At 37.0% G+C, this 11,999-nt stretch overlaps 1 protein-coding gene across 6 annotated transcripts; it reads left to right on the plus strand.

Moving 5' to 3' along the window:
• The first annotated feature begins 236 nt into the window (after nucleotides 1-236).
• Nucleotides 237-9,518, plus strand: LOC114301311 (extra-large guanine nucleotide-binding protein 1). Of its 6 annotated transcripts, none has more exons than XM_028246268.2 (9): nucleotides 237-511; nucleotides 733-1,952; nucleotides 2,036-2,173; nucleotides 2,268-2,378; nucleotides 2,464-2,649; nucleotides 7,000-7,174; nucleotides 7,427-7,668; nucleotides 7,972-8,135; nucleotides 8,729-9,518. In XM_028246268.2, exons 2-9 carry the CDS (start codon nucleotides 783-785, stop codon nucleotides 9,318-9,320), a joined length of 2,778 nt encoding a protein of 925 aa, XP_028102069.2. In that variant the 5' UTR covers nucleotides 237-511; nucleotides 733-782; the 3' UTR covers nucleotides 9,321-9,518. The 6 variants fall into 6 exon arrangements, with proteins under 6 accessions (XP_028102069.2, XP_082760964.1, XP_082760966.1 ...); XM_082904838.1 differs by having other exon boundaries at nucleotides 8,732-9,518; XM_082904840.1 differs by having other exon boundaries at nucleotides 277-511; nucleotides 747-1,952; nucleotides 8,732-9,518.
• Nucleotides 9,519-11,999: the final 2,481 nt, after the last annotated feature.

Consider the following 11,999-nt stretch of genomic DNA (forward strand, 5'->3'; position numbering starts at 1 on the left):
ACTCCTTAGATTATTAAGAAATATCACTTTAACTCCTCAAATTATAAAAACATTCGAATAAACTCCTAAACTATTAAAAAGTATTATCTTATCTCAAAAACTACAAAAACGAGTAAATGAATATCCTAAAACTATTAAAAAATATTATTTTGACTCTTTTTCCGTTTTTATAATTTAAAAAATATATTTATAAATTTTTATAATTTAAGAAGATAAAACGATACTTATCAATAATTAGAGAGCTTATTTAAACCTTTTGTAAATTAAAGAGTCAATAATTTATAAATTTTCGTGCGAATAACCCACAAAAATTTAAAACTGGATACAACATTTCCTGCGGTCGTTCTATTCGCAAAGAACTGGTTTTGAGGCAGTGAAGCTCTGTTTCCATTTTCTATCTCTTTCCCATCACTTTCCTGGAAAATTTTCCACCCAAAAACGCGTTGATCAAGAAAAACTTTGAATTCTAGCATAGTCTTTGCTGTCTTATGTCAAGTCTCAGTCTTCGCTAGTAAGTCAATAGACCAAGTAACTATTCTTATTAAATAATTGTAACTTTCATGACATTTTTATATCATTCACCAATCCATTTCCATTTCATTGCTCTTTTATATCATTCACCAATCCATTTCCATTTCCATTTAATTAGGTTTAGAATTTGGGTATGAATTATTTGATGAAACCTCTCTTTTTGCTTTGTTTTGAGATAAGAAATTGATTTCTTCCTCATAGGTTTGTGAAACTAGGGTTTGTTTGGGTTTTTGGATTGAATTACTAGCAAGATGACTAGCCTATTGCTGAAAATTTTGCCTAGTTTTCCTTCGAAAAATCGCGACGGTGGAGATGATTATAGTGTTGAGTACTCTTTTGCTATGGAGTACAGTGGTCCTCCAGTTGGCTATGATATTCCACAGGCAGTTCCAATCGATATTGATCGAATCCCGACTGCTTCGGTGGTTTCCAAAGCTTCTATGGTGAGTAATTTGTCACTTCCAGTTATTCAACCATTTGCAAAGACTAATCCTTCAAGCAAGAAATTGTCAATGGGTTTCAAATTGGACTATAAAGCGGTTTTGCCCCCAAATTCAGCGTCCAATTCGAGTGAATTTGTTGGTTCGGGCACGGAGGGGCGTTGTAGTATTGCATGTAAATCAATGAATTTGATAGATAGCTCAGGTGCATTAGGTTCAATGGGTGTTGATGAAAGTATACCCAAGGTATCCGATGGAATTGAAAGTTCCGGATCACTAGGGTTTTCTGATAGCCGTGATGATTCACAAGAATTATCAGGAAGCTCAGAAGTTGAGGATTTAAAGGATGATGGCAATTCAAACGAAGGGGGATTAAGATCACCGGCTATTTGCCCTGAAATTTCCTCTAGTGGCGGTGAGGCTTTCATTGATGAATCATCCCACCATGTCAATGAGATGTCAACCATGACTTCTTGTGATCAGGAATCAAGTGATATAGTTCATGTAAGAACTTATCATGATGATCCACAGATTTTCCAAGGAAGGCTAAAGACTAAATCTAATGTCAAGAAAGGTTTATGTCATCGATGCCTCAAGAGAAATCGTTTCACTGATAAGGTGGTCTGCATTGCTTGCGGTGCTAGATATTGTGGTAATTGCGTGCTCAGGGCAATGGGATCAATGCCTGAAGGAAGAAAATGTATTACTTGTATTGGTTCTCCTATCGACGAGTCAAGGCGGGGGACCCTGGGAAAATGTTCCCGGGTGCTTAGGCAATTGCTCACTGATTTGGAAGTTAAACAGATTATGTGGTCTGAGATATCATGTGAAGCAAATCAGCTACCATCTGAGGTTGTATATGTGAATGGTAAGCCTCTTAGTCAAGAAGAGTTGGTTAAGTTGCAAACCTGTCCATACCCACCAAAAAAGCTAAAACCAGGAAAGTATTGGTATGATAAGGTATCTGGATTTTGGGGAAAGGTGACTCCTCTCTCTCTCTCTCTCTCTGTGTATAGTTATGTTATGCCATGATAAAATTAACGTTTTTTGGATCAATCAAACAGGAAGGCCAGAAGCCCTGCCAGATTATTAGCGATCAACTGGAAGTTGGAGATTCCATTAAGCGAAATGCTAGCAATGGAAACACAAATATATTGATAAACAATCGGGAAATTACAAAAGCAGAGCTCTGGATGCTGCAGGTTTGAGTGCTGAATGTGATTTACTTCTGTTGAATTACGGGTTTTGGAAAGTATGTAATGATGTAATCAAACTCGTATCTACTGAATCTTGCAGTGGGCTGGAATCTTGTGTGAAGGAAACCTTCACTTATGGTTAAGTAAAGATGGTTCCTACCAGGAAGAGGGACAGAATAATGTGACGGGGAGAACAAAATTATGGGACAAGGTGTGTATGAGTGTGGTTGTCCGTTCGTGTGTTTTTTTTTTGTAATTTATCTTAATTGTCGGATATTCAATTATCTTCTTTCCAGACTGGAACCAAGCTAGTTTGTGCCCTCTTGTCTTTGCCAATTCCTCCTGAGCATGCGAATTCTTCTGGGAAAGAAGTTGTCAATCTTGGCAATGGAGTTGTACTGAATTACCTTGCACAGAAAACACTAAACAAATTTCTTCTAGTTGGTTATGATAAATCGGGGACAAGTACTATATTCAAACAGGTATTGGAAGAATTTAGCTTTCATCTTCTACTTGTTTTTCATTCATTCACAGTAACTATAGCTATAGTCAATATCATAGAGCTCAACGGCTTTGTTTTGCACAATACTATAGGTATTTTCTATGCTTCCTCTGGTCTTTGCATCTGCATCTGCATCTGCAGGCGCACAAGATCTTACCAGAAACTTAACTCTAGAAAAGTGTAAATGTATGATAATTAAGCACCCGTAGAACCACATAAATGATTCTCTGTCATTTGGTTATTTCAATTTTTTACCTAGGGGAAAATGTCGCTTCATAATGTTCAAAACTTTATATGTCGTACATTTGTAAGATTTATTGGTAGATTTCAATTTCCTAACTTCCTAGCATTTCTATGGTGTTGACATGATTCATTTTGGTTTTATGCATGGAATATCTACATTGAAAGCTATTTTTCTATGTGCTATGATGGAAAATGTAGAGAAAATAAAAGGATATCTTCATATGATGTTTATTGACTTAAAAAAGGAAGCAGCATGTGATGGGGTGTTCAGGGAAATAAAGTGGAGGAGTTCATGAAACAAAGGAGAAACAATTAGACATTTTAATGTAGTTGAAGGCATGTACAATAAAGCCATGACTAGTGATGCAGGACGGTGCTGTTAGGGTGAAAATAGAGGTTATTTAACGGCTTAAACAGCGAGTAATTTAGGGTTTTAAGGGTTAAATTGAAGGCTAATAGGTAGGGGAAGGAATTAGGGTTGATTGGATGGGGTTTTGAGGTGGAAAAGCGCACTTTTAGAGGGCTATGAATAGTAATCCGAGAATAGTAAATTGAAACATAAAATAAATGGGAAGAAAAGAAGAAGATAGGTCTAGGCATCGCACCTAGATTCCATAGGCATAACACCTAGGTTTAGGGTTGCATCACACAAACCCAAAAGATGCTTCAAAGCTTTGAAAATTCTATAAAATATCAACTCTTTTGAATTAAAAGCATCACATTACTTATATAGACTTGAGACTTTCTAAACTAACCGTAAACTAAAAAAGAAACTACTAAAATATCTTTGACCTCTAAAACCAATTTAAAACTAAATAAGGAACGTAAAAAAAACCCAATTAAATAACTTGACCCACAACAAGATGACTCATGGGCGACCCTTACAATCCATATCAGTAAATATAAAATTTACCAAAATACCGTTGACCTAAAAATCTTAGAAAATATAAATTAATCATAAAATAAAACTCTAATAATACTAGAAACGTTGAAGAAATTTAATGTATAACGAGAAATAGAGAATTGTATTATTGATTGATGTATGTTATGTTTACAATGAGTCCTATATATAGAAGATTAGAGGAGGTAGGTATGTAGTAGGTGGAGTAGTAGGTGGAGTAGGTGAAGTGGGTGGAGTAGGTGTAGTGGTAGGTTTTGGTAGGTTTTAACAGTCCCCCGCAAACTCAAGGGGGATAGGAACTAACCAACTTGAGTTTGGAGAGAGTAACAAAACAAGAAAAAACGAATACATAACATAAAAGAAAAGATGATAGGAGACACTGTATGGTCGTGTCAGACCGTTGGTGAAGACACTGGATGGTTGTGTCATAACGTTGTAGAGGACACTGGATGGTTGTGTCATAACGTTGTAGAGGACACTGGATGGTTGTGTCATAACGTTGTAGAGGACACTGGATGGTTGTGTCATAACGTGGTAGAGGACACTGGATGGTTGTGTCATAACGTTGTAGAGGACACTGGATAGTTGTGGCAGACCGTTGTAGCAGATAAAGTCTGGACAGTTGACGAGGTCACACCGGACCGATGGAGAAGCTAACCGGAATCAAATGTCGGGACAGTTTATGGGGTCATGTCGGACCGTTGGAAAATACACTGTATGATGGTGTATATAGGCTGCCCAAATATATATATACATGGATATATATATCGAGCCCTCAAAAGTTGCTCCCTCAAAAGGCGCGCCCACTTCATCAAAAGGCGTGCCCGACAGAAAGCGTCGAGCCATCAAAAGGTGAGCCGGAGACGCGGCGAGGCACGTGAGCGACAGAGCGCCGTGTCGGCCGCGTCGTCAGTGTCGATATAAACCAATGCGGAGGCTGTGGAAACCAAACCAGGCTGAAACCTCTGAAAATACTTTGGATCCAACCCTTCTCTGAAAAACTCTGCGTTGTCGGAGAGAGAAACTTTGTAACACTCTGTAGCCCAGAAAATGGCCTCGTCTTCCCGTGGTCTGCTCACTCTCTTTCCTGACCTCAACGAGTCAACAAGAGAGATAACTGGTGCGGTGGCCCGTGAACCTCAACCAAACACCTCTGGTTTTGCTCCGTTGAACTTTCCGATGCGGTCGGTGGAGCAAAAAATGACAGGGCAAACGGATATTGAGGCCAATCAGTATACATTGAAGTCATGTGTGGAGACCATGACTGCGGTCACAAACTTGTCGCACCGGCTTCAGAGTAGGACAAACGAGGTGCAGCAGTTAAACGCCCAACTGGCTCTGCTCCAGCGCATGTATAAGGATGCGCGAGCAGAGATAAGTGTGCTAAAGGCGGAAAATAAGGAGCTGAAGCGGAAGGCCACCGTGATGTTCCAATTTGGAGGACCGCCATATGCTGCAGTGGAGGAGCAGGGAGTAGTGATCGTGCCCAGTGGAGTGGGAAACACGGAGGCAACACCGTCAAGGGCCGCCCAGGACGGAGGCAAGAAGAAGAGACCGGCGGCAGAGTAGAGAAGAAAAAAAAGGCCTGCTTGTGGATGTGGTTATTTTGTTTTGGTTTTTTTTTTTTTGTGTGTAAAATTGTGATCGGGGTTGATCCCTGAAATGAATAAAGCAAGTGTGTTTGGCAAACTCGAATGGTAGGTGTGGTAATGCAGGAAAATCAACTGGAATGAATTTTTTTTTTTTTTTTTTTTTTTTTTTTTGTGAAAATAATAATAATAATAATAATAATAATAATATTGGTATCATGGAGTGGGCGGTGGTACAAAAATATTGTGTAGAAAAAGAGAGAGATGGTGGAAAAGGGAGGCCACGCATGTTATTAAAATAAATTAAGGAATTAAAAAAAAAATTTATTATTATTATACATCAATTTTAACAGGTAAAAAAAAAAAAAAAAAGTGAAGGTATGTGTACAAATTCCAGCGGGCAGCGAAGGCAAGGTTGCCGGCCGGCTGCCCGCCGGTGAGAAAACAAAATATGGGCCTAAATCTTATGACTCTGATACCATGAAGAAATTTAATGTATAAAGAGAAATAGAGAATTGTATTATTGATTGATGTATGTTATGTTTACAATGAGTCATATATATAGAAGATTAGAGGAGGTAGGTATGTAGTAGGTGGAGTAGTAGGTGGAGTAGGTGAAGTGGGTGGAGTAGGTGTAGTGGTAGGTTTTGGTAGGTTTTAACAAACGTGATTATGGATGGTTCCTATCAATTTTTCTTTGAAATCATGCCAATTTCAAAATATAGCTACTTCTTTGAATTTATTGTTCCTTGAGCTTCTTATATTCTGCATCAACTAGTTAGAGAAAATGGGAGAAGAAACAAGTGAATTTTTAATAACTATAGGCTTATATCAAGGAAAGCATTAACTCCTTACCTTTTTGCATTAGTTATTTTGTGTATTGTATGCACCATGATAGTTTTGTTGACAAAATGAGAGGGGTGAATTCTATGTGAGTTGTGGAAAGATATTTTAGAATTTAAAAGTTTTAGGTTAAGTACAACTAAGACAAAGTACATGGAGTTCATTTTTTTTTTAAAAAAAGTAGAACTAGAGATGAAGATAGAGTGAAACTTGATGGCTAAAATATATCCAGAAGTAAACATGTTATTTTTGATATCTTTGATCAAGTACCCATAAAGGAAAGATTGAGCAGTATGTGGCCTAGAGATTTGGGGCAGGGTATGACAAAGGGAAAAGAGCCTAATGTTTTTTTGTGAGATCATAGATTTGTTTCCATGGTAGTTAAAAGGAAAAATTTCATAGGACTGTTGTAAGACATGCCATGTTCATGTTGTTTTTTGTTGTATGTTGATCAGTTAAGGAACATGTCAAAAAGTGGGTGTAGCGAAAATGAGAATGGACTGCTTAGTAATTTTTTTTAACACAGTTCTACAGTATGATCCATTAAACAGGATGGTATTCAAATAGACTTGAAATTGCTGCTCATTTTACCAACCTTTATAGGCATATACACATGCAAAATGTGTATATATAGTAATTGTTTTGCCTATCTATTGCTCAAAGTTAATCTTTGTTTACCCACATTGAGTGATGTATTATTTTTCGGTTCAATTGGACAAATTTGGGGACTAACTAATTTGTGTGCTTAATTCAGGCTAGGATGGTGTATAATGTCCCTTTCTCTGAAGATGATCGTCAAAATATTAAACTCATGATCCAGAGCAGTTTGTATGGTTATCTTGGAATACTTCTTGAGGGGCGTGAACGATTTGAGGAAGAATGTTTAATTGAAATGAGGAAAAAGCGCAGTGATCAACCTGGTCCTTCAAGTATGCTGAGAGTTTATTTAACAGTTCTCTTTTCTATTCAGCTTATATACAATGACATTTCTGCATTAAATAATGGTAAATGTGGTAAAGAGTCAGCAGTTTCTCTGCGGCAAAGTATCTGTTTGGTAGTTAAATTCATTGTTGAATCCAATTATCATCATCAAAATAACAAAATATTGCATCCAACAAATATCTTGAAATTAGTATTTTTTTTAATAATTGAGTGGACTCTGAAAGTTTTGTTAACTGCAGGGAGTGGTGGCCAGATTGATGAAAAAAATATCTATTCCATCAGCCCAAGACTGAAAGCATTCTCTGATTGGCTTCTCCAAGTGATGATATCAGGCAATTTGGAAGTTATTTTTCCAGCTGCTTCTCGGGAATACGCCCCTTTTGTTGAGGAGTTGTGGAAGGATAGAGCTTTTCAAGCCACAGTCAATCGGAAGAATGAACTACGTATGCTACCCAGGGTCGCTACTTATTTCTTAGATCGGGTGAGATCATGCTCTTTAATGCTTCTTAACCGGTTTTGGTTACTAATTTGTTGGACAGCTTATGTTTCTTTTTTTTATTTTCCTCTATTCTAATTTGAAGTTTATCCTTTTCAATAAATAATCTAGCCTCCTGTGTCTGTAAGTGTGAAACAGTAGCTTCAAGTAAAATTTTTAGTGAACATTGTCTCTTTAGAGAGTTAAGATTTTGGCTCTCTAAAATTGTTGGTACATGTAAAAATGAAATGTGATGTAGGTGCTTGCTGGTTAGCATCTAAATTTATGAGTTATTTTTGTTCTATGAAGGCTGTTGAGATTTCAAGGACAGACTACGAGCCCTCTGATACAGATATCTTGTATGCGGAGGGTATCACTCCATCCAATGGCCTGGCTTCGATGGAGTTTTCATTTCCAAAGCCAACACAGAATAGCTTCATGGATCCTGCTGATCAGAATGATCCATTGCAGAGGTTAGTATTCAATTTTCGTGTATCGACCTTCTTGTATGCTTACTATATATTTAATACATATATATATAAACCATAAATTTCTAGATTCTGGACTAGGTATTAGTAAAATTTCATCATCGCTGTTCCTGAACAACTTCATTTGTGATCAGAAATGGAAAATTCTGGTTGTTAACTTATTTCTGGTAGTTAATGGCAAATTGGTGGAAATCTGAAATCCAAATTAATTTCAACCAAACCACATTACTGACGGCAGTTCGAGTCTTTGGGTGTACTAAGAAAGCGATTGATAGTTAATATACATATGGGGCATGTATGGTGCAATTTTTCTCAAGCTAAAAGTTGATAATTAAAAAGCACATGCTAAAGCATTCCTCCCCCAACTTTCAAATAATTGTGTTTTTTTTTTTCTTTTTCCTAAAGCTTATTTAAACTATTTTTGCCTCGTACACTATAAGCTGCACCAAACACTATAAGCTGCACCAAACAGGGCCATAATCCTCTCCAATTTGTTTTTATGATGAATGGTTTGACATGCATATCTTCCTAACCCTAGTTGTTGACAATCCATCCTCACTGTTTCCGACTATCTACAGCAGGTTCCAACTCATTAGGGTACATGCAAGCAGTCTTGGAGAAAACTGCAAGTGGCTGGAGATGTTTGAAGATATCGACCTTGTCCTGTACTGTGTTGCCTTGACTGACTACGATCAATTCTCGGATGATGATGTTAATGGAGTCTCAACCAACAAAATGTTAGTAAGCAAGAAACTCTTTGAAAACATTGTCACTCATCCGACATTTCATCAGAAGGACTTCCTTCTGATACTCAACAAGTTTGACCTGTTTGAGGAGAAGATCGAACAGGTTCCTCTCTCTGAATGTGAATGGTTTCAGGACTTCAACCCGGTGATTAGCATTCATCACAACAGAAGCACCAGTAATAATTATAATAACCCTTCATTGGCTCAACGTGCTTTCCACTATATCGCAGTGAAATATAAAAGACTTTTCGATTCCCTCACTGGAGGACGCAAGTTGTACGTTTCATTGGTTACTGGATTGGAGCCGGATAGTGTTGATGAAACTCTTAGATTTGCGAGGGAGATTCTGAAGTGGGATGAGGAGAAACCCACCGTTGCACAGGATTGGTCTTCTGGTAGCATCGAGGCAAGTACCACTTCGTAACTTCCCCCAAAAAAATGGCAACTAAGTTTTTAAAAAAAAATTTTTTTTGCCAAAGTCAGTGCAGATGTACATTAGAAACACAGAAGGAAATAAGAAGCGATGTTTTAGATTTTGTAAGAAACGAAATGTAGAGCTTTTTCAAGAGATGTAAGGATGGTTTATATAAGAGACTTAAAGAGAATTCTTTGATGCAACCCATATTATGGTGTCTGTCTCTGTTCTTGTGATTGATTTTGGAGTTGTGATAATCTCTGTTTTTTATTTATTATATATATATATATATATAATATCTGCTTACAATAACCATAGACTGGTTGAAATTTTTTTATTATTTTTTTTATTTTTTTTTATTTCTTGGTGATGTATTATGTAGAATTAGAAGGCAAAAAGGTAAATGGATGTTACCAAGAAAATAGAGATCAAACATAAGCTCGTTTGTTTAAGTGAAAGTTATTCTTTATTTTCTATATTTCCTATACTTTTTTATGAAGGAAAACAAAAGTTAACAAAAAAATATATTTTTTACAGTCAATGAAAAATAATTTGTTTGAGTGAAAATATTTTTCATGGTTAAAAAGTAAAAAAATATTGTTTGGATTAATGTTTACCACCGCTGTCACCATCCTACTACCACCACCACCGCTAACCACTAGTAATTAGTTTTAAGATTGCAGCCAAACATAGAAATTATTTCAATGAAAAGATTTTTTGAAAAAACAGTGTGTTAGGATGATGAAACAATGTTTTGGACTAAAGCAGAGAGCGTTAGATGATCAGAAGAACCCCTCATATACACGGGCATGAATACCTACAATCATTATATTATTGTAACTCTTGCAAACATTCATACAATTGAACCTCACACACATATATATACAATATGATGATGATTACATTGGCGCAAAACGGTCCATGATCAGAAAAATCGTAGTTTCTGACATTGTACTGTCTTTCTTCGCCTCTTTCGCAGACTTCATGAGGACCAAAGAATGGTCTTTCTCCTTAGGTAGTGATGCTTCATTCTCTTGATCAACATCTGTTCTTCTTTTAAGCAAGAATGGTTTCCGAGCTCTAACCTTCTCTCCAAGCTTTACCAGCTCGCTCACCCATGCATCAACCATAACCGACATCTTCTCAAAGTCTCTCTTGAATTTTACTTCTTCAAAAAACAATGTATAGAATGAAGAGAATGGTGGAGAAGTGTTCCTATGTTTATAGTGGGAGAGAGGTTGAGGGTCTTTGAAAATATCAGTGTGTCGATGAGGCCCATCGATTGTGAGCACACAGCATGACATGGAATTATAAGAAGCATATGTTGATAGGATATTCGAGAGCATTGGCTGAGATTGTCTTTGCCATTGGTTTAGATGGAGTATGCAAAATATGACTTTTGTTTTGTTTTGTTTTGTTTTGTTGGGTATGTGAATGAACCAGGGAACTTGCAATTTTTTTGTATTTTTATTCAAGTGGTGTGTCATGAGGGTGGACCACAGTTTTGTGTTGAATATTCTTACAAGTTACAACTATTCATTGCCCAAAAAATAAAAAATTAAAAGATAGAAGAAAATGTATGAGTGGTCCACAGGAAAATGAATTACAACAGGCTGTGTTGCTGGTAAATGTCCCTATCTTTCTCTCTTTTTCTTGGCTCATTGTGGAAAAATAAAAGGTGGGCTTATTTCCAGAGATTGGTGGATGAGAGATATGACATATTTTTTAATTTCTTCATACCCATCTTTCTTGTAATATATTAATTTATTTGCTTCAATTATTGTAATATATTATGTAATATATTAATTTATTTGCTTCAATTATTGTAATATATTATGTAAGATGCTTCTTTTCTCTTTACTTTGCTTTTCCCCCCTTTTTCTTTTCATTCACTTGCCTTTTTCTTTTTTCTTTTCTTTTTAATCTTTTATCTCTTGGCTGATAATAAGACATGAACAGGGTGAACATTCTTCAACTAGTTTTACATTTAAGGGATTTTTACACTAAAAACCTAAAAAGTAAGAAAAATATTTAAAAAATTGAATGTTCCATAAGAGAGAGAAAAAAACAACATATTTTTCTAATTAAATCAGTTTTGTTTTTAGTAGCATTTTTTAATGAACATACTTAGTAATTTTCATGCTTTTTTTAGTCTTAAAGTCCCTAAAATTTTTTAATAAAAGAAATGGTAATAGAAAAAATGCTGCTAAAACAAAAAGCTTTCCATTACCAAACTTATAAAAGACCAAAAAAAAATTAAGAACTCTCTTTGACTGGTCACAACAAAGAGGTTGTCGTACACATTCTTGTAATATCTAAAAATATCTTTTTTTTTTCGGCAGTGATAGAGGGCCCGAAAGGGGGTGGCCCGAATGCCCCGAAATTTTTTTTTTTTTTTTTTTTTTTCAGCAGACGAAGAAGAGAAGGAGGGGAGGGGAGGGGAGGGGGAGGAGGAGGAGGAGGGGGAGGAAGGACTGGAGGGGGCCTAAAAAATGGAGGAAGAAGACGGAGGAAGAAGAGGTGGCGATCGGCGACGAGCAGAGGCGGAGGCGGCGAGCAGAGGCGGCGAAGGCGACGAGCAGAGGCGGCGATCGGATCGGCGACGCGATCGGCGACCGGCGACGTCGACGATCAGAGCAGAGCAGCGAGGCGGCGAAGGCGGAGGCGCGGCGACCGGCGACGACGACG

Source organism: Camellia sinensis, chromosome 2, assembly GCF_055761805.1.
Source record: "Camellia sinensis isolate YWXY chromosome 2, ASM5576180v1, whole genome shotgun sequence".
NCBI lineage: Eukaryota > Viridiplantae > Streptophyta > Magnoliopsida > Ericales > Theaceae > Camellia > Camellia sinensis.

Excerpts from the sequence above, each read along its gene's own strand:
- LOC114301311 (XM_028246268.2), top strand. The coding sequence starts at position 783 with ATGACTAGCCTATTGCTGAAAATTTTGCCTAGTTTTCCTTCGAAAAAT. Across the intron at positions 2,650-6,999 it reads CAAGTACTATATTCAAACAG|GCTAGGATGGTGTATAATGT; the intron begins GTATTGGAAGAA and ends TGCTTAATTCAG. Across the intron at positions 7,175-7,426 it reads TGATCAACCTGGTCCTTCAA|GGAGTGGTGGCCAGATTGAT; the intron begins GTATGCTGAGAG and ends TGTTAACTGCAG.